Source organism: Aethina tumida, chromosome 2 (assembly GCF_024364675.1).
Source record: "Aethina tumida isolate Nest 87 chromosome 2, icAetTumi1.1, whole genome shotgun sequence".
Lineage (NCBI taxonomy): Eukaryota > Metazoa > Arthropoda > Insecta > Coleoptera > Nitidulidae > Aethina > Aethina tumida.
Window position 1 is genome coordinate 20,329,087 of NC_065436.1, and position 23,240 is coordinate 20,352,326.

Here is a 23,240-nt window from a genome sequence, read left to right on the forward strand (position 1 = left end):
AAAAAATAAAGAAAATTATAAATCCCGCCACAGCAGTTGCGACAGGGGCGTCTATTCGAGCCTACACTTTATGTAATAAAACTATTCCAAAGGCAGATAAACTTAATTTACAAGATTTACACAAAACTTTACCTGGTCATTCAATTCGGATAATAGACGTAACAACGTTTTCAATAGAAACGGGAGTGTTTTTTAATGATGTGGAATGGACTCTAGAGAAATACACCGATACCTTCATCAGAAATTTACTAAAATAAATTCAGGAGAGTCGATAGAATTATAAAATGATAAATAACTATTTGGGAAGTATTGACAATTTACCAATCCAGTCTATTAGAGAATTTATTACTACACATTATTCACCAATACCATGTAAATTGTTGACTTGAATCTGAGTAAATTGTGTTATAATATTTTCCAAATTATCAATACCATAATAATTTTTTTTTACCATAAGAATTTAATTGTAGTTTCTCACTGCCTAATTTTTAAGACTTTTCTTTAATACTGAGTTAAAAATATATTATATAATATATTCTCTTGTGGATAATAATATGGTTTTCTTTCAGTATTTTGTAAGTACTTTTCATTTGTATTCTACTTTGACAATAAATTCATGCAATTTTTAATTTGAACATAAAACTCTACACGAATGTAAAAGTTTTAAAAGTTTAAACATTATAAAAGCTATCAAAGAATTATATAAAAAACATTTATTTTTATCTTTATTAAATTCAAATTTAATTTCGTATTTTCCGAATATTTAAATTAAACCTCTTAAATTGAACGTAGGTTTTAGCTTCGAATTCGAATGCCGCAACGAGAAAAGGGTGTGTCATAACAAATAAATTTAAAAACTCCGCTTAATTCAGCGATGCCATAAATTAGAACATATTTCCATCGAGCGACGTAGAAGGAAGCAATAAACGATAAATAGTTTCCGTAGTTCTGTATGTCGAAAAATATTCCCAACCCCCTGAAAAATTTTCAACGGAGCCATTTTCTTTAATACAGCTTTATCGCCACTCGAACCAGTCAGACACAGATAGCGTTTTGTTTTATTTACTTATTTATTTCCGGTGCAACGCCGGCTCCCGTTTTGATTGCAACGATAAAATTCAAGAGGTCAAATTGGATCGTTTAATATTTTGATGAGGATCACTGCTTCAAGTACATTTGCGAAGTTTTAAATGTTCTTCGCACTACTGACATATCTGACGGTTAAATCTACATAGTGGTCTCAATATTTATACATTTAATCCGATAATTAATCTCCTGATATATATTCTAAATGACAAAGAAATTGGAATTCCAAGAAGGTGGTGTTCAAATTTAATATTCTTTTGGTAAAACATAAATAGCTACGTCAAAATTGGAATGTAGAAGGACCTCTAGTCATCTTTTCTGATGAATCCCGCTTGTGTTTGGGTAAACGTAACGGGCGAAAAAGAGTCGGGTGTTGAGTGACCTATACACCGAACAATGTGCGTTATGGTATGGGGTGCTATTGCTCATGGAAGTAGGTCACCTCTTCCTAGTCTTTATTAGAGGCAACCTGACAGCGCAACGTTATCTTCAGGAAGTAGTGGAGCCGAAAGTTTTCCTTATCTTAATCGGCCCAGGGATACAATATTTCAGCAATATAATGTTGCCAGAGTTAATGTAAACATTTTTGAAGAGACCCATGTGAATCTCGTGCCATTGCTAGCCAGATTCTCCGACCTTCCACCTATAGAACATGAGTATATGAGCTATGAAATTTACCCCAGCCCCTACTGACCTTAGAGGTTCTAAGACATGAATATATTATACGTCAAGAGGAAATATATCACCTCATTGAATCAATGCCAAGACCCGTCAGGGAGTGTTTAGAGAACATCGGTAGACAAACACATAATTAATTAATTATTAAAAAATATGAAATTTACTTCTTCCTATAACCATTCATCCAAAAACAATATTAAATTTGAACATCCCCTTCTTGGTGTTGCATTTTTTCTGCCACTGAGTATATATAGAATATATATATATATATATATATATATATATATATATATATATATATATATACTTATATATTTTCTAATATTTAATTGAAAAAGTAGTGATTTATTGAAAAATTCAAACAATATGTAAGTAATAAAGGTTGTTATAAATAAAATAAATAAAAATTTTATATTACTTATCTTAAAACGTTGCAAAGTGCTGCCAAATCTTGCCCAAATAGGTCCATTATTTCAAGTCATTTCAGCGTCGTCCCATTCAACATTCAGAGCCACTGTCTGGGATCATAGCCGATTATCCACTTAGATAACGCGATCGACCTCTCCCGTTTCGCAGTCTTTACAAATTATCGGTGTGTATTTTTTGGAAACCCTAATTTATAACCTAAGAAAATAAATGGTCGGATTTCGATTCGCTGAAGTAATCGATAATTTGCTACTCCAGATTTATTTGGCAATAGACGATAATTGAAAATTAAACTTTTTATGACCCGAAATAGCTTACAGCGGTCATGCTAATTAAAAAAGTAATTTATAATTGACCCGCTCTATTTCATTTTCCCGGCGAACAATAAAAAAGTGAGATTGAAGTAAACTAATTTTAATATTAAATCTGTAAAATACCCGCGGGTTGTTTAGTTCGCATTGAGTGGAAATTTCAACGTAGGAGAGTTTCCGATTTAAATGGAAAATTAAAAATACACACACTGATTAAACGTAACTCCAAAAGGAATTTCCAATTATACGATTTAGGTGTATTGTGCGTGTGACAGTTTGTTAATCAAATCAAAACAATTTTCAGAAATAATATTAAATACAAAATATCGAAATTAGATAATCCAGTTTTAATCGTTACATTTGGACAGTTTTAATTACTGACTAAAAGATTAAATTGCCGAAAAACTAATTATTTCATTCACCAATTCAGATAAACTCGTGAATGGTTTATTAAAATTAATTAGGTATTTTCAATTTGTTGAGTAAAAAATAATGGATTCGTTTAGATGGAAATTTTCATACTCCATTGGAGCTAATGAAACAATTTAAATATGTATGACTGAGGATTATAGAATTATCATTATAAATCAAATAATGTTAAATAAATTTGACATGTTACGTCCAGAGTTCTACATTAAACAAGAGATTTTAGTGTGTCAACCGATTAAAATATTACATCAGCAAATATTTGATTGTACTGTGGTTTCACAAATGCACAACTGCGAAAAATAAACGTAACTTACAAAGATTTATCATTTTAAAATTGAACAAACATTTTCTAATTCTAAAACTTTTAAGTAAAGAATGTTGTAATGCGTTTGCATGCCGATTATTTATAGCAAAAATGTGTCATAATTCATATTTATGTTACAAGATTAATTGAAGTTGATAATATTAAACGTAATTGTCCATTAGGGGAATAAATTAAGTAGATAATAATTAATTAAGTATGCATAAATAATTTGAATATTCGAATTAATTTATAGGTTATGGCTCTAATATGCAAAACTATACCAATATTAAGTGATGTTTAACATGCCACTCTTCAAAAATATCGCTTTATGTCGATTAAATGCAAACAAATCACTTTTTACACGACAAATATACACGAATTCTATTTACTTTGCTGTTGGCCATATTTTTGTTAAAACAGCACAAAGCATGAGCATAATGAAATGAAAAGAGAAAATATTATTAATTATGAATCAATGTCATTAATTTGAATTTATTTTTGATTTTATACTTTTTAACACAGTGAGCAGTGAGGTCGTAAAAGGTCTCTCCCGATAGCTTTTGAACAGAATGAATAAAAACACGATGTAAAATGTTGTCAGCCTAACTTGATTTTGACATAGGGTTGACTTAATTGTTCAGTACCATATGGACATTATTAACTACTTTTTTAATTCTCTGTTGGTGTGGCAGTTATATAGTTACAATGACTCATTTAATGTGTTAGATAAAATTAAATATTTGCCCAACAAGTATATAAGACATATTTTAATATCCTATATGTTTTTTTTTTTTGTTTTTATATGTTATATCTTAAAAGCAACGGAGATATTTTATTGAATGAGTCACTTTTAGTGGGAAGAAAGAAACATTTCATTTCAGAGAAAAAAAACTAACAATTGATATCAATTAATTTTGTGTCTTAATATTGCTAAAGTTATGATTTACAGTGTTATTAACAATTGTGAAACAACAGACTGAAAATACAATAAGAAAATGTCCTAATAAAAAACAAATAACTCTTTATGTAGACAGAAAAATTGAGAAGAACCAGTACATCAAATCTTTCCTTATGTACTAGGCAAATACAAAATGAATTAATTGAGTTATATATCTTTGTGTTTAGTAATGCAATTAGATGTTTACTGAATTGCAAAATTAAACAAAAAAGAAGGGTACTATGTTCTAAAACCGACAATTAAACAGCTTTATATTAAATTTCAATTTCCAGAGGCACTTTTAAATATATCCAATATTCTCGCAAGCGCTTTAAGATCGGCCTATTGTTTCTATGATAGGAGACCTGAGGCGTGCCTCTAGCCAATGAGATAACTCCAAATACCGACACAAACGAAGCTCCTGAAAATTGTCGATTCTTCAGTTTCATAAAGTTCTTGTGTGTGTGGTGAATTCAGCTGCATCTACTTTTTATTAGGATATTGAGTCAACCAGTAAAAACACGAATTAATTTATTAACATAAGAAATACCAATTAGTGGTGATTTTTTATTAAGTAAATGTGTATTTTCAATATTTTTGTTAAAGAATTAAACCGTCCAATTTGAATATTGTAACAAATACTAGACAAAAAACCGTAGATGTATCTTAGTTTGATAAATTTGATTAGCTAACGGAAAGTACAGTAATAAATAAATTATTTTGCTGGCCATGTCTTTTATTTTCAAAGAGTAGTGAAGATATTTGGTATAAAAGTGGTTTTTGTGATTTAAAAATCTATATATATATGATATTTGAATTGTATGTTGTTAATTATGGGTAAAAACATTAAATATTGTTTTTGTTTTATATATAATGTTCCAATCAAACTCAAACCTTACGAGCCGCCACTGCAATCTACTAAACTATTATTTTTGATTCGAAAATAATGACAATTATTTATTTAACTTATAATAACAATCATGCTAAATAGTTTTAGTTTTATGTGTACGTATGTAAAATATACACCACATTCAGACCCACCAATAGTTATAATGTATCCACTTTAACATACAATGACCTTCTCAAACTTTCCAACTTCCCCTACCAAAACCTGTATCAGAAATTTCCTCGAGCCGGAACAGTCCCAAATTCAGACAAGAAAAGCCTGTTACAGCGACCAACGTCCCAGATATGCAAATATAATGCGACAATTATGTTAATTTATCTGAATGTGCCTGTGTGCATTTAAAAGTGGGTAACAGTGTAAAGCGCAACAAGAGCCTGCATCCAACCATCAAGCCAACCGACCGACCAATGTATCCACTTCCTGCTTCATTTCAAACAATTTATATCTCCTCGTGTGCGCTTTTTAAATTACAGCGCCGTTCCCTGTCTAATCTTGAAATATTTAATGGCAGCAACGTGGAAAACAAATTGACAAATTAAAATGTGACAGACTTTTTTTATTGCAACTTTTAATCAAAACTTGCAGCGAATATTTTTAATTTTTGTCTCCATTAAAATTGTATGAAATTTATAGAACACTCACAATTTGAACATTGATACAAAATCAACAGTAACGATCTAGTATCAGGTGTAATTAGAGTGGGCGTGTTTAAAATGCCGAATCGAGACTTCCCATCGAACACCACCGAAACTCTCCAAACTTTCGTATTAATTCAGTCTGGGATCTGCATATATCATATCCCGTTTGGGAATTAGAATGGAAGGTTTTTAACACGTCCACTCTGAATTCAAGCGATAGATTTGCACAATGTGTTTGCAAGTTTTAACTAGTTCATGTTTCATTTGAATTAAAACTAATAAGATTCGGATTTTCTAATGTGCAAGGAAAGGAAAGCTTTGAATTTTAATGCCAATCACGACATCCGTTTGATTTTATAAAAATAACATCTTGTTTTTCCTTTCATACCATTTGCCATAAACATCGCCTCATTGTGGTAAATCAGGCAGTGTGAAAATACCCTCGAGCGACAAAGAAGTCATCCCGATGCCATTTTTTCCAGACATTTAACCGCGCTTCAGGACATTTTAAATATGTATTATCCCCCCGTTCATGCTCCCACGGCGTTTTTTCCACATGCTTACTCCATTTCGGCATCGAAACTTAAAAACTTCGCCAATTTATGCAGATATGAAGATGCTTAGGGCCTTCTTATGAATATAATGTTCTTTCGGTTATCAAGTTTTTGGCTCATGTGATATATGCTGTGATATACGGAAGATGCTTAATGCCCAAGTTTATACAAAAGGAAAAGTATGTGTATAATGGACATCATTGTGTTTTCTCCGTTTGTAACTGGTCATAAAACAAGATGTAAGAAGCATCATCCGAACACAATTTAAAAATGCCATTTCCACCGATATTAGTTAATTTCGTTCAGTCATCAGGAACTATTTCCTGCAACGGAAACAATGAAATTAAACTGGTGTCTTTGTGTTCGAAATGCCATAACGGGAGGACTGAAGGGAACCATTAGATCGGTTGGAATGCTTTTGTTTTGGCCGAACTGTCCCGGCTTGTCCCGGTCTGTTTCGTGTAAACTGCCCATCCGATTTTATGGCCGTGTACTCTGGAAGGTAATCCACACTATCGGGTTATTATGTCCATTGTCAGTGATGGCACTTTTACCGACTTTAAAACCCGATAGGTTATAATGCTTGCTAAACAATACCGTTTTTAACGTTTGCACCGGGTTTTTCATTGTTATAGGGGTCAGTTTAAATTGCATTACCATTAAATATACGGTTAAAATGATTCTGATTATTGCATAAAATGTTGTAACTGGATAATATCTTGTTTCAATTGGTTTTAAATTCTGTAAATTGTAATTTTGTTAGATTTTAGTAGTGGATTAGTTGTGCTTCAGTTTGGTTAATAGTAATTAAATCGGAAATTGTTGTCTTTATCATATATATTAGCTTTCAATCAAACTTTAATGATTATGAGATGGTTTTGACGTCATAAGACTAATTTTTTGAACAAAAATGAAAGATTCATTACTAAATGTTTTTAAATTTTATTCCTATTCATTTTGCCAAACAATTTAGAAAAATTAATAGGGCCAAAGTTGTAACTTACAAAATAAATAAAACTTTATTACTCTTTATTTCGGCACTTTCAGTACAATATTTTAGGGTTATTGTAAGATTTATTCTCACCAAGTATTTTTTTTTTTTTTTTGAAGTGCACAAATTTGTGAAATTCATACAACATATACCCTTTAAACGACAAAATACTTTTTGATCAAGAAATTAAAAATAAAAATTATTTAAATATTTAATAATTACATTTCATTGAAAAGAATTCCATATTTTGGAGTTAAAACCACAGTTTATAAATTGTTGAAAGGAACATTATTATATTTGCTTTTGTCATTTTATCAGTATTCTTGGAGAGAAAACGATGATATTGTTTCCACGAAATAGAAACAAGATAAAAATGTTTCCCAGTGAACAAAATTCCGAGTCTCAAAAGGCTTTTTACTCGTGAACGGAATGCACCGTAGCACCACATAAAATTTGCGTAGCGTGCCGAGACATTTAAGTCTCTCCAGGCAAACTGAAAACACATGTTACTTGAATATCTCTATATATAGAGTCCCGACACACACTACGTTCGATAACGTAGCATTTTCTTTTGTGTCGGCGCTTCGCATGGACCACTGAGCCGGCATTGTGAAACTTGCCGGGAACCGCAGATTGAAAATTACAATATTGTCGGGAAAACATTCAAATATATTTATGATCTCGATTGTGCGAAATTGAATGTAAAGGGGCACTGCGAATTTGTTGCACTGATTCGACGGTGCATTTGCGAAGACTTTGTGTTTCGAAAGCCTACAATACTTTGTAGTTTATCTGGGAGCGTTGCAAGAAAACACCTTTTGTTACTAACGTAAATTTATGTTGGTGTTTATCTTAAAGTGTCTTACAGATAAAAACATCCATTAATTACATAGCGCCTCTTTTGAAGTAGAAAATTTTAGTTATTAAATATTAATATTAAATATCATAATAAACAAAATTGCATCAACAAAACTTTTACTTATTGTATATAATATAACAGGTCAATTGAAAAGTCCCCGGCCCGACACACAACTGGCGGTGTTAGTATTAAATACATATGATTTTTGGTTAGTACCAACATTAAAATAATACATGTCAAAATTTGACCGCAGTCCGACCATTAGTTTGTGGGATATTGCGTTGTGAGTGTAGCTACTTTTGTTATTTGAAAAATGATGGAAAAAAAAAAAGAATTTCGTGTGCTTTTTGAAGGGAAAAAATACAGTTGAAGCAAAATCTTGGCTTGATGAAGAGTTTCCGGGGTCTGCACCAGAAAAATCAACCATCATCGATTGGATTGTTAAGTTTAAACGTGGTCAAATGAGCACCGAAGACGGCGAACGCAGTGGACGCCCAAAAGAGGCTGTCACCGACAAAAACATTAAAAAAGTTCACAAAATAATTTTGAATGACCGTAAAGTGAAGTTAATTGAGATAACAGACATTGTGAAGATATCATCTGAACGTGTACATCATATCATTAACGAATATTTGTAGATGTATTTGTAGACGCGTGAGCTCACAAACGATCTGAAGAAGATTCTGAGCAGTGTTTGAAGCTGTTCAAGCGCAATAAACCTGAATTTTTGCACCGTATCACAAATCAATAAAAACAATGGCAAAATTGCATGAATTGGGCTTCGAATTGCTTCCGCATCCACCGTATTTGCCAGATCTGGCCCGCAGTGACTTTTTCCTGTTCTCAGACCTCAAAAGAATGCTCGCTGGAAAGAAATTTAGCGCCAATGAAGAAGTAATTGCCGAAACTGAGGCCCATTTTGAATCGAAAGACAAATCATACTACAAAAATGGTATCGAAAAGTTGGAAGATCGCTATAATCGCTGTATCGCCCTCGAAGACAACTATGTTGAATAATAAAATCGAATTTTGCCAAAAAAAATGTGTTTTACTATGGTAAACCGGGGACTTTTCAATTGGCCTGTTACAGTATTATTTATTATATATTTTTTTTTAGAAAAATATTAACCTATTACAGAAAATAATTGATTAAAAAAATAAACAAATATCTTTAAGCATAAATTGTCAGACGCCAATTTTATGAAAATATCTAAATCAGCTGTTTTTATACAGTTCGTATATATATAAAAAATAAAATAAATTTAAAATATTGACCGTCCAGAGCTGCAAATATTTAAATAATATAACTGGTCAAATATATGTACTGGAGTTTACATTTATTGACTATAGTTTTGTGGGTATACAATAAAATTTTTATATCGCACCCTAAAATATTTTATAGTAAATTGGAGACTGCACAATAAGTTCTTTATTCAAGAAACTACAACAATATTATATATTAACTCCTCGACGTCAGAACCAGTAACCCAATTAACAACCAGAGCCATAGACATGTTTAATTGAAGTTCAAACTTAGCCCGTGGAACACACGAGCGTATCTCTAATTGAATTCCAAATAATCTGGAACCTGTTACTGTTTATGTTTAGTTTACTGCCATATAACCATGGTTTGTTTGGAATTGTTTAATATTTCAACTTTAATTGCCTGGATGCAAGAACTGTACGCTTTCTGTTTGTCGGGCAATTGTTTTCGGTGTTTCGTTGGTTGGGTTGCATGCTGACGAGTTAGTGGTATTGTTTCATTGGTAACTGTGTTAACTACACATGTACTACGTATGATGTATAACTATATGCGACTAATTTACTACATTTTCTACAATCAGACTATTGTAAAGCAACTATTAATTGATGCTTTGTAATCTAAATTTATTAATCATTAGAACCATCTATTTTACTACAATAATATTAAACACAATTTAGCACAACAAAATTGATATAAATTCAGTAACTAATAATAAATGTATCAAATTTATTGTACATTGAATAATATGCTTCAAAAATGTAGTAATGTGTCAAACATATTGATATTCTTGACATGATTAAAATTTACCTTAACGTTTTGGCAGCACCGGTGCCGTTCCTTAACCCAATATTGCCCACTAACTCTCTTTACAGCTCTATAATTTCCATCGAATCAATTCTCACCTCAATCCTAAACCAATTTCCTTTATATGTATTCCTCGGAGATCGTTCGGCGCTAAGAAAATTAAATAACTATCCTTGAGTCGGACGAGTTACCTCCTTACATTTATGAAACTATTTTATGGATGCCAATAAATTGAAATTGCCCGGCGGGATTTGAGACCGTTTCTTAGCCGATGCCGTGAATTCGGCCATTAAACCGATAACTTAAATCCCAAACACGTGTGCTTGCCGTAAAATTTACTCGCGAAACAGTAAATAACATAATAAATATCTGCGTTGGCTAATTTTATATGGGAAATACGGTACACGTCTCATTAATTGTGTTTAAAATATACGTGGGGGCGACCATTAAATTTGAACATGTAATTTTCTGCCTTGAAGATTTTCGACTTGTTTTACACTCCACAATTCACATCAATTAAGACGCAAATCCTAGATTCCCCCTAATGTGAATAGAATTGCGCCACTCAACCGCTCAAGAGTCTCCAAGGACCAATTAAGGTCTAATAATGTCCGTCGGCTCAAATGGCCGGCCCATTCCGCTAATAACATAATAAATGGGTGTTATATTTACGCGGTTATTAACCACGTAGTAATGACAACATTAATAGCCAGTCGCTGATTTAGCCATTTCATCGCACATGCTACAAACTATGTGAATATGACCGCTACTACATAGATTAACCCTAATTATGGCGTGTATTGAACTAATTAACAGTTTAAGTTGGTCATAAATTATCTGGCTGTGACCCTGGATTATGTGCGATACGTGTACGTGGTCAGTTACTGTCAAAGGACTGTAATAATCGCTGGAACAAAGCGATTACTTGTACTAATAATTTGATTAAATTGTAACTAGGTGAGACGTCCCAAAAATAATGGAGAACAATTGTTCTGTAGCAAACAAAGGCACAAATTAATCAATAACTCTATTTTTATTAAAATTCTTATTGGATAAACTCAGTCAGTTATGAGCTTATAAAATTTACACATAATAAGTTATAACAGTACAAATGGACAATAAACTTACAAAATAAAAATTGACAACACTATTATTTGCTTTTATTGATTATTATAAAGTTTGATATTTTCTAGTTTTATTAGAAATTTATTTGTATCAAAATTCAATTACAAAGTTTTTATTATGTCATAAAGTACAATTATTGAACAGTGTAACATATTAACATTTGGCATACAGTTTTTTTATACAATTTGTTGATGGTTTTCAACATTGTAAATTTGCTTTAAAAATTCAAATTTTAAAATTATTGTTACATAACATATAGTATGTGACCACGCAACAAAAAATAATTAAATTAATCATGAAACCAAACTGAGTTATTATAAAATTATTGCTATTAAATTGTTTTTATTGATTTTGCAATTTATCATAATTATTACATATAGATTAACATAATATGTTTATACCACATATATAGCAGTTGAAATATAACATACAAAATACAAAAAGCATAAAATTACCCACAAATATTCTTTAGACCATTTGCATTCATGAAAGTAAAATCAAAAAGAAAGGTATTAAAACCCTTAAATATATATATATATATATATATATATATATATATATATATATATATATATATATATATGTAGTCAAAAATATATTTTAAAATTGATGGAATGAAATAAATAGCTTTCTAAAAATATTAAATTAGATGATAATCAGTAATATCAGCACAAATGGGTATTAAATTTATAAAATAAAATTTGTCATTATTATTTGCTTTTATTGATTATTATAAAGTTTGATATTTTCTTGTTTTATTAGAAATTTGTATCAAAATTCAATTATAAAGTTTTTATTACCTCGTAAAGTACAATTATTGAACAGTGTAATATAATATAAACATTTTTTACTTTTACAATTTGTTCATGGTTTTCAGTATTGTAAATTTGCATTAAAAATTCACATTTTAAAATTATTGCTATATAACTTATGATATATGTGACCACGCAACAAAAAATAATAAAATTAATCATGAAACCAAACTGAGTTATTATAAAATTATTGTTATTAAATTGTTTTTATTGATTTTGTAATTTATCACAATTATTAGATATAGATTAACATAATATTTTTATAGCGCAAATATCGTAGTTGAAATATACAAATATAAAGCATAAAATAGCCTACGAATATCCTTTTCACAAGTTCTATTTAAGAAAGTAAAATAAAAACAGAACTATGTATTATTATTACATATTATGATTTAGTAAAAACTAAGAAATAAATGTGAATTTAACAATATCGATTTGTTTTGATTTTATTAAATATTATTTTACTTTATAAATAATAATATGATATATTAATTAATAATTCTTAAAACTCATTGATATGATAAATGGAGGTTCAAAATTTATTTATTTTTATTAAAATTTTTATTGGATAAACTGTCAGTTATGAGTTTATAAAATTAACACATAATAAATCAAAACAGTACAAATGGATAATAAACTTACAAAATAAAAATTGACAACATTATTATTTGCTTTTATTGATTATTATAAAGTTTGATATTTTCTAGTTTTATCAGAGATTTGTTTTGATTTTATTAAATATTATTTTATTTTATTTTATAAATTATAATTAATACGTTGATATAATAATTAATAAATTCTTAAAACTCACTGATATCATAAATGGAGGTTCAAAATTTTAGTGTAGGTCAAAAATATATTTTAAAATTGAGTACTATAAAAATAAATGTCTTTTTAAAAAGTTTGAAACATCAATAAGACAAATTTAATCAGCATTTTGTCTTTGCTGACAATAATTTAAAATTGAATTTCAAATTTTATATGTTGCACTTACCTCTTACTACAAGCCGAATAGGTGAACTAGTCAGAGCATCTTGTGTGTGAAAATCACTGGCAGTCACTTGACATTCCCAACTTCCATCGTCAAATTCCAATTGAGCAGCACGAATCCAAATCGAACAATCACCATTCAATTGGTTTGTGGAAGCCCACTCGTACTTGTGCGGATACATTCCCATTGGCTGAAGAAAAACATTATACGTTAAAATTTTAAACAAACGCTTAAAAATATATATACTTATAAAAATGTTTAATAACACTTGCGTCCCCATAAACCTGTATTACAATAGTATTTTATGTGAGTACTCCACTCAAGGAGCGCACTTTGACACATGTGCCGTCAACACGAAACCGTTTTGTATTTCCTCCGACTTATTAAAAATGACGGTGTCTCAGGCGAAATGGGCCTCGTGATTTGGATATGGCCCTTTGAACGTTCAACTTTAAATTATGCCGTCCTTAAAATTTAATTAAAGTCGAAATTAAAATCCCTTCAGATGCAGCTCACGTCTACCTTGTAAGATATTCGGGCATCAAATGTGGCCCTCCTTAAGTCTAAGCCATGTGCAATTAGGCACTATAACGGTAATTTGCTCCGGGGCCCCTACCCGAAACGGGGGGTTTATAATCTAGGATTTCCATGCACTGCTGCCATATGCTCTGACGGTTTATGAAGTTTATAGCTGGATGTGGGCTCTTCCGGGGTAATGCACTCCATATGACTGTTTTTGCTTGTTCAGTACAAAAGTAAGAATATTTGCATGCTAGTAAAATATTTATTTATGATATAAATAATATTTTATTACTTAAAATTCAATCCTAAAGAGATAGCAGTGAGTTCAAAACGTTGTTGGAAGAAATGTAATCTCTATATTTGCGTTGGCTGTTAATGAATTCCACTTGAAATACCCCGTCTGCTGTTACAGTCTAGAAAATCTAAAATGCGAATAATGCATATTCCGCAATAACTATATTTATTTGGCCAATGCACGTTTCAACTGAACGAACGATTGCAAGTTATTGGTTTTAGGAATTTTCCCTAGAAAATTACGTGACAAAAATGCCAAGTTTATCATTATACGTATATTTTGATCCTCTTACGCGGCATAACATCTATTCCGTTTTTCGAATAAATTACTCGTCTCACTTGAAATCTCGTCTTGATCTCTTCATTGTTGGATCTGGACACGTTTCACCATTCAAACCGCTAACACTTGTAAACATATTTTTCGGTAGCTGCATATCAAGGAAGTGTGCAAATAATGTTTACTCACTGTCATGACTATTATCTACTGCTCTTCTGCCAAATCCAAGAAATGTAGAAAGATTTGCATGTCATTTTGTTCAGTCCTTATCGTACGGACTGTCGATGGGATTCCATTAATGGCATCAGGTTCAAAGCTCATTTTTATGGTAATTTAAATAAGTAGGCAATTCTACATGCAAGTGTATGATGCTGAACAGCCCCTGTTTTATTTTAAAGTAGAAGCTAAGCATAACACAAACTCCAACATAACATACACTAAAATATACTGTAATATCAGATTTTTAAAAATGGGAGTATTTGATTTTAATATGGACATTAAATGAAGAAAAATGAAGATTGGAGCCAAATAACACAAGATAATTGTAAGTAACTGCAACATTTAAGTACACATCTAAAGAATCGAGTTAATTTATGTTATCTACACAAACAGCCATTGGGCCATTTATCCCGGCAATGGTTGTACCGCAGGACATTTCCTTAATGTCCCACATAACTCTTCCCGACGATACTCGAATCCTGGAGAGCTCTCGTTTCCGATTTTCCTTTGTTTTAAAATCAATTTTCTTATATTGGCTCCTTACTCGGTTGTAGCGGCGGTAAGTTGCTAATGAGGCCAATTTATCACCGAGCTTTTTAAACGTCCAGTCTGGGGATTAAATTTTTATTCTCCCGGGCTCGCGTCGATTCCACTCGAGTCAATATTCATTCGTCAATCTTGGAAACATGATGGATATTCCCCAGAACTTGCTAATGAAGTTTGGCAATGTTTTATTGTATTAATTCCTCGGGATATTTAAAACTTTGAGTGGAAACTTTGTTAACATGTGCCGTAATTTTAAATTTTTGATTGGTACTCTTTTATTGATCTTGTTTTAATTAGATTTATTCAGCCACCACGTGAAAACTTTTAACAATTTTAAATATCAAATTATAACTACTAAAGCTTTATTTATTAAATATTAACGACTCGTTGATTTGTGTTATTATTGGTACGAAAAGCAATTGACTAAAACAATTTGAAAAATTCAGGAACAAATATCAACATAATAAAACGAAACAAAAGTGATTTAGCAACAAAGAACAAGTTATGATTGAAATTACATGTCAGTAACAGAATTTGTGGAACCAGCAGAACTTCCATCTTATTAAACGAATCCCCGCCGAATTTAAATGGAGGAAAATTCTTGCTGCGTATAGACACGGAATGCTTAACCGTGTGTCCCGTCCCGGCGCCCAATTTTAATTTATTTGGGAAGGTAACCCGGTTGTGTCCGGTGATGCCGACAAAAATGGACCACCGAGGCGAAACATCAGCGTCACGAATACTAATGTCGATGCCACGACAGGACCACGTGCCTAGGTCGACTGAATGCATAATGGCCTTACGTAGTTTAGCCGTTTTGCCGGTTTTTTGCCGTGCCACAGGCCTCTTCCGCTTCGTAAACAATCAACACGCGTTTGCGGGTGATCCTTCGGTCAATATATTCCAATTTCCCAACCAAATTCTTATCGGTTTGTTTAGGAAAATTGCTTCTTTTGTTTGGGAAACCTGGAACTTCGATCAATCCGATTACGTATGTATTTCCATGTCAAAAAGGCGGTAATACGATTTTTTCTTTATCAATCAAACTAAAATAAAATATGCTGAATGAACTGCTAGGAATTATTAACGCAATAAAGCAATTCATAATGTAATAAATATAACTAGTGTTATAAATTACATAATATAACTTATCAGTTTCAGATATAATTTATAGATACAAGTTAAGTTGACGTTCCAACAGCGAAACCATTACCGTGTATTTATGTTGTAAACAACATTAGTATAAATTAGGTGATGTAGGACATATTCCTGGGAGATATATACTATGACGGAAATTATAATAACACAGAATAATGCCGACGTCGTAATTTCCTTTCATGTTTCCACCATTGACCTTATAAATATTTATAACGGCAATACGTCAGGTGATTAATCAAACATAACGTGCTGCGATTGATTGATAGGGAAATGTGCATTTTGCACCATCGCGATTTTTCCAAATGAAAACTGATAGCTGTGTAATGATATCAAGTGGACTGTGAATAAGGTTAATGTAAAATGCAAATTTGTAATGCGAATGCAGGTAGCTCAATTTACATTTATAAAGGTAGTAAATGTTTATGTGGTGTTTTCAATAAATTTTTTCTTTGATCACGACATTACATACTTTATTGATGCTGTTTGACATAAATTAGTCAAAGGTGAAGCATTGACCTGATCGAATGTTGTTTGCAAATATGTTGGAGGATCAAATAGTCAAATTGCAGTCGACAACATGAAAAATGTTATAAATTGAAAATAAATATTTTCATTAAACCTTACACAATGATGATGACAGATGAGAAACGTTTTTGATTTTTTACGAATAAGTCATTAAAATTATTGTATACTCAGGGACAAAGAAATTGGAAAACCAAGAAGGTGTTCAAATTTAATATTCTTTTGGTAAAACATAGATGTTATAGTAAGGATCCAACTAGTGATGAGATATTGTCAAGCATACTTTGATGATGTCCAAAATCGGAGAATTTGGAATTTTTGATGAACTCCGATTTTGGTTAGATGGACATAAAGGGCGAAAAGGAGTCAGACAAAGTCGAGGAGAAACACGTCAATCTCAGTTTGATGTTAACCAACATGTACACCAAACAATGGACGTTATTGTATGGGATGCTATTGCTCATGAACGTAGGTCACCTTTAGTCTTTATTAGAGACAACATTTTCAGGAAGTAGTGGAGCCGTATATTCTTCCTTGCCTTCCTTTCAGAAGAGCCAGATCCCCCGACCTTTCACCCACAGAACATGTTTGGGATATAGCAAGCAAGGAAATTTACCCCAGCCCCCACGGAATAAATGCCAAGACGTGTTAGGGAGAATTTAAATAACCTTGATAGACTAAAACTTGTTACTTTGTTTTTCCCCCGTGTCATATTTGGTGGAAAAACATATTTAATTTAGAGATTTCAATTGTAGGTATTAGATTAGTAACAAAAATGGTGTATGCACAAACTCTGCAAATGGTGAATGTACAAGTTTAAAAATAGTGGATGCGCAAACTCTGCAAAATGGTGATTTACAAGTTTAAAAAATGGTGGATGCGCAATTCTGAAAATGGTGGATCACAAGTTTAAAAAATGGTGGATGCACAATTCTGAAAAATGACGGTTGTACAAGTTTAAAAATGGTCGATGCGCAATTCTGAAAAATGGATGTACAAGTTTAAAAAATGGTGGATGCGGTTCATTAATATGGTGGATGCAAAGTTTCAGCTACATTTCTGTAATGATGGTCGCGTTAGATTAATTAACAAATTAGTAACAAACCATTTTTGTTTAGCAGTTAATTAAACTGTAAAAAATAAGATATACATCAATAATCTCAAGAACATAAAGCCAACCTTTTGAAATTAAATTCACACAGTTAGACACAGACAGTTATGGACAGCCAACAAAAACACGAATAACATTGGTCAATATCGCGACCGAGATATTAATAAAGGCACCCTTTCAAAACCAAATGTAGTGTATGAGTGCCGACATAATACCCTGCTGTTCGCAGTTCCCGGACCTCAATAAATTATAAATTGTATTGTCTCGATTGTGCCATACAAAATTGCCTCATGTTGACTAGCATATGTGACATATTTTTACATCACCTCTTCACGAAATAAATCAATGTATAATAAAAGGTAAAATCTTAACAAAGTGTTAAATTACAATCAATATTTCCGTAAGTAATTTAAAATGATATTAAAAAGTTGCAGCAGGAATTTTAATTCGTTGAGCTGCGTCGACTTATAATCCGATTACTTCCCACTCACGCCATGTGAATCTTAATAGAAAACACCACGATTGCAGGAATAAACATACGTATATCGCAAAATCAGTATGAAACAGTAGTTTAATTAAAAATAAAATGTAAAGTTCAACGATTATAAGACTGTTTCATCGTCGAAACAGTTAAAAGTTAAAAGCGATTCAGGAAGTCAGAAGTAGCTCGGTGCTTAACGCTTATGATAATGTCCTTCCGATGAGACTCTTTGCAGTTTCGCGTGTATTTTAAAGCTCAATTTCAGAGAGAAATTCATTGGGAGATATTACGCTTTAAGGACCATCCAATTGTCCCTCAGCCAGCAAATATAAGAGGATCAGTGTTAAGGGTAAGTGCCATGGATATTTAATAATTGAAAAGGTGGAATTTGAATAAAAATATGCCTTTCCTATCGTGCACCTGATGTTAAACGATAAAATAAATATTTATTTATGTATATGGTTACTTCGTTACCATATATTATATTAATAATAGATAAACAAAAATATATCTTTCTTATTGCGAACTCAATGATAAATAAAGAAATAAATATATATTTAATTTTATTTTATTTCTAAATTTAGTGCATTATGTTCTATTTCATTTAAACAAATTTTTATTTAATTTTTGCTAAAAATTAACTAATTAATACTGTTTTAATTAATTTTACTAAATCATTTTTTTAAGTAGAAATTAAAGTATCTTTTTACTCTAAAAAATATATTTTATCATCAAGTACATCGTTACTATATATTACGTAAATAATAAATAAATAAAAATATATCTTTCTTATTCTGAACCCAATGATAAATAAATATTGTGAACATAATGAAGAAAATAAAATACGATAAAATAATTTGCTCTTTTTATATCATTATTATCCATCGTATTATACGTCATTGTAAAATTCAAATAAATTAAAATTTTTAAATCTGTTATATGTTACAGTGTTAAATTTTTAAAAACATATATTTGATACCTTATTGCTTTAAACTTATTTTATTATTTAAAGCAAGCTGTTTCCTAAGAAAACATAAATAATTTAGCGGTTACTCCCTTCTTAAATATATTCGTTGCCCCACTTCACTTTGACATTTTACCTACGTCCGCCCAAATCAACTAAAACCTAGTTCCATTCCTGCGGCGGGCCGACCCTGCACGATAAGTCGACAAATACGACCCACATTTTCAGCGACACCCAAACGAGAAGTGGCATTCGCCGTCGTGGACACTTCAAAACCGCATTAAAGGGCGCACACCACTGCAACTTGAAGGGGCTCGGACGTTATTACAACTACACACTTGGATTATACTGCCAATAAAAATTACGTTACGATACACTCATACGTGCGGAATTAACTGCGACGAGTCTGCAGAAACTGCTCAATAAGGGGTGCAGCTTACTGGATATGCTCCACTAAAGTGTAAAATTCCATTTGGGTTGTTAAAATTAAGGCACGATGGGTCTGGTCGGAGTCTTATCAACGGCTAGCCGGGGGTTTAAAGTGGACAATTAAATTTCAATCTAGTTCACTCCAGAGACAGGCGCGCAATTTACAAGTTGCTGGTGCAATATATTTTTTTTTTAACTAAACATTTAATTAAGTTGTTAATAATTATTACTCATGTTGTACAAGCAGACCAATTCGGAAATTTTAATTTAACTAATTTTAAAGCAAATTTGCTTTAGGTCGTTACAAAAAGTTTAATAAAGGGGTTGAGTTTTTAAAAATTATGTCGCAGGTGAATAAAATTAAACTTCGTTCAGGTTAGACAAACACACCGGTTGAACGTTCAAACATAGTGAAATTATATATTAAGTTCTGTGTGCAAAAGTAAGTAAACAGACGTCGGTGTGTTTATGTTTCTTATACAAATACAGTAGATTAAGTCATAATCCCAAATGAATAAAAATATTTTGATACATGGGTATTAATTTCCCAGTTTAAACAAGACTAAATACAATACGCAGAGATACAAATATGGAAGTTAATTGCAAACCTATGTTTTAAAAGTAAAACAAATACGTCTCTTAATCTGGACGTATGAAAATGTGATAAAATAATTAATGTTCTGACATTAATTTGACACCTATGTTATTTATTTGAATTAAATACATTTCCCTTAAAATGATGTGCTGCCGAATGATACATGGTTACTCATCACTCAAACCGAACGAAAATATTAGAATAGTAACATGGTTAATAGGATTTATTATATATCTGTGCCCTCGTCTGCTCATCGACGTGATTTATCAGTTTCCGATGGTTTATTTGGGCTTGGCCTTGAGTAATACAAGCCGTCATGATTGATGGAATTCGAGGCACGAGGCGCTACAATCCTGTTTTCGGGAATTAAACTACGGGATAAATTTGAAAATAATTCCGACGGATATTGAAATATGATTAAAAATGGATTTTGATAAGTTATGTTGGATGGATTTATGAGCGTTTCAGCCGGGTCTGACAACAGCTAACCCACCAATTTGTTAGAGCTACTTCGATTTTAAAATTAATGCAAGCATATTTTTTTAAAATAATTTAGCTTGCGAAAACAAAGTTGAAATGTTAAATTTAATTTCATTAAAATAACAGTATTTTACATTAAAAGCGCTTCATCCAACTGCATGTTGCATAACAGAAAGATAAACGTGCATAAAGCTTTTTTGTTTACATGTAAATACGATTACCTAAAAGTGGTTAATTAAAATAATGGGCAGGATTATCTAGGACAATGTTATATGAAAACGTATTTATGTAACATATATTAGCTTTTCATTAAGAACGCCTTAAATATTAAATTTTGATGCTGTGTAACAACTAAATAAAATTAAATACTTTAATTACTACTTTTCTATATTTTTGAGAAAATCTTTAATAATTAATTAATAAAAATTAATACCTAAAATTCATTTTTTGTATAGGGAATGTTCATAGAAATAGTTATATAATAAATAACTACATAGATATAATTTCTTAATATTTAATTTAATTTTAAATTTAATTTCATTAAAAGTAACATTGATGTTTAAAAATGCAGATAATTAATTGTAAATAGTAACAATTTGTAAAAAATGGGAGTATTAACGTATCAATGTAAATGACATCTTTTCCAATTCTCCATATTTATTTGTAATGAATAATTTAGTTGAATTATCCTGTATATATTTTAGTTATTGTGCACTAGTATAAAAATGTCAATTATATGTAATAATTTAAAATTTAAATTTTGCGACTTAGGCTTATGACTAAAATTTTTTCATTTTGTATTAAAAATGTTAACAAATTTATTGAAAAAAAAAACTAAACAGTTTTTTCGTGATAAAGTTTGGGTGTGTGATTCTAATGATGTTTTTATTTTATTTAAAAGTTTAATTTTCACAATAAATTTTAAGGGATCAATAATGGTTGTACATCTAACGTTAATTATAGTATGAAATTTATTCTCAAATACTAAACAGTTTTTTTGTGATTAAGTTTGGATGTGTGATTCCAAGGATGTTTTTATTTTATTTAAAAGTTTAATTTTTACAATAAATTTTAAGAGAACAATAATGATTGTACTTCTAACGTTAATTAATACTATGAAATTTTCAATTTTTTATTTTATTTTTTCATACATATATTACAGTAAGTCATGCTATAAAAACAACATTAAAAAATATAATAAAATTATATTTTATATAACAATAAAATTTTTTATAAAATAAATATATAGTATAGCATAATGAATAAATTAAAATCATAATCAATGTCAATTAATCATTACTATTAAATAATAATAACCAACTCCAAATAACTAAATTGTTTTCGTTGATAATTATTGTGTGTATTTTATTTAAAATGTATATTTTTAATTATTTCGAATCAAGCTATAAAAACAACATTAAAAAATATAATAAAATTATATTTTATATAAAAATAAAATTTTTTATAAAATAATAATGATAGCATAATAAATAAACTAAAATCATAATCAATGTCAATTAATCTTTACTATTAAATAATAATAACCAACTCCAAATAACTAAATTGTTTTCCTTGACAGTATTTAATGTGTTGATTGTGTGTATTTTATTTAAAATATTTATTTTTAATTTAAGAATAATAATTAAAATTTTATTTTATTTTTAATTTTAATTATTTCGACAACATTTTGAATAGAGAATGACGGATTATACAATATAATCCTCTGAATTTAAATTTTTAAAATTTCACTGCATTTCATTTCATTTCATGATCTAAAACTGTTTCAGGATTTTTCACAAACATGCTCATTAATTAAAATGTATATTACAGACTTTTTTATTAAATAAAATTTGCTTTAACGTCTGGTGACAATAATTATTAAATCGATACCAGTAAAACTTTTGTTCACAAATTTCAATGGGTCATGCCACAAGGGACAATATCCTGCAATTTGAATTCTTTCCGGCCATTAATCATGAATACAGGCGATGTATAATGTGTCTGTTGCACCGACAAAATGTGTGTGTAGTAATTTACGGTCGAAACTGCAAATCTAGTGGGAAATGACAAAATAATGTCTATGTAATGCGATAGTATTCTCAGGGAAATTTTATTACCACTCCCGTTTGCCCCGTTCAGAAATAAAGCAAAATAAGTGTTAATAATACGCCGCAGATAAGGATGAGATAATGTTATTTATGGATTTAATATGGTGTTGCCGTGCCCACACTATATCGTTCGTGGTTACATGAGCTGGTAGAGCAGCGAGCCTGGATGCGTTTTCGAGTAATTTCATTTTTTGCCTCTATACAGGCCAAGGATTAGAGGTATGGGTATCATAAAATAAGTTCTTGACACAAGCCAAAAATATAATATTACAAAAAAATCAAATAAAACGAATAAAAGATTATTATACTGTATGAATAAGCATAAGTTGTACTCAAGTGTTTCCGAACTTTCATAAAACCCACTAGAAAATGTAGACCCATTTCGGGGTAAAGTTTTCACGTACCGGAGGTGCACTAT

The 23,240-nt window shown here is 30.6% G+C and overlaps 1 protein-coding gene across 2 annotated transcripts in view; it reads right to left on the minus strand.

Moving 5' to 3' along the window:
- Positions 1–23,240, minus strand: part of LOC109598200 (irregular chiasm C-roughest protein) — a 300,029-nt gene that overhangs the window by 61,549 nt on the left and 215,240 nt on the right. For both annotated transcript variants that reach the window (XM_049962475.1, XM_049962476.1), the window contains exon 3: positions 13,120–13,306. In XM_049962475.1, coding sequence (XP_049818432.1) covers positions 13,120–13,306 — 187 coding nt within the window. The remainder of the gene's footprint in view (positions 1–13,119; positions 13,307–23,240) is intronic.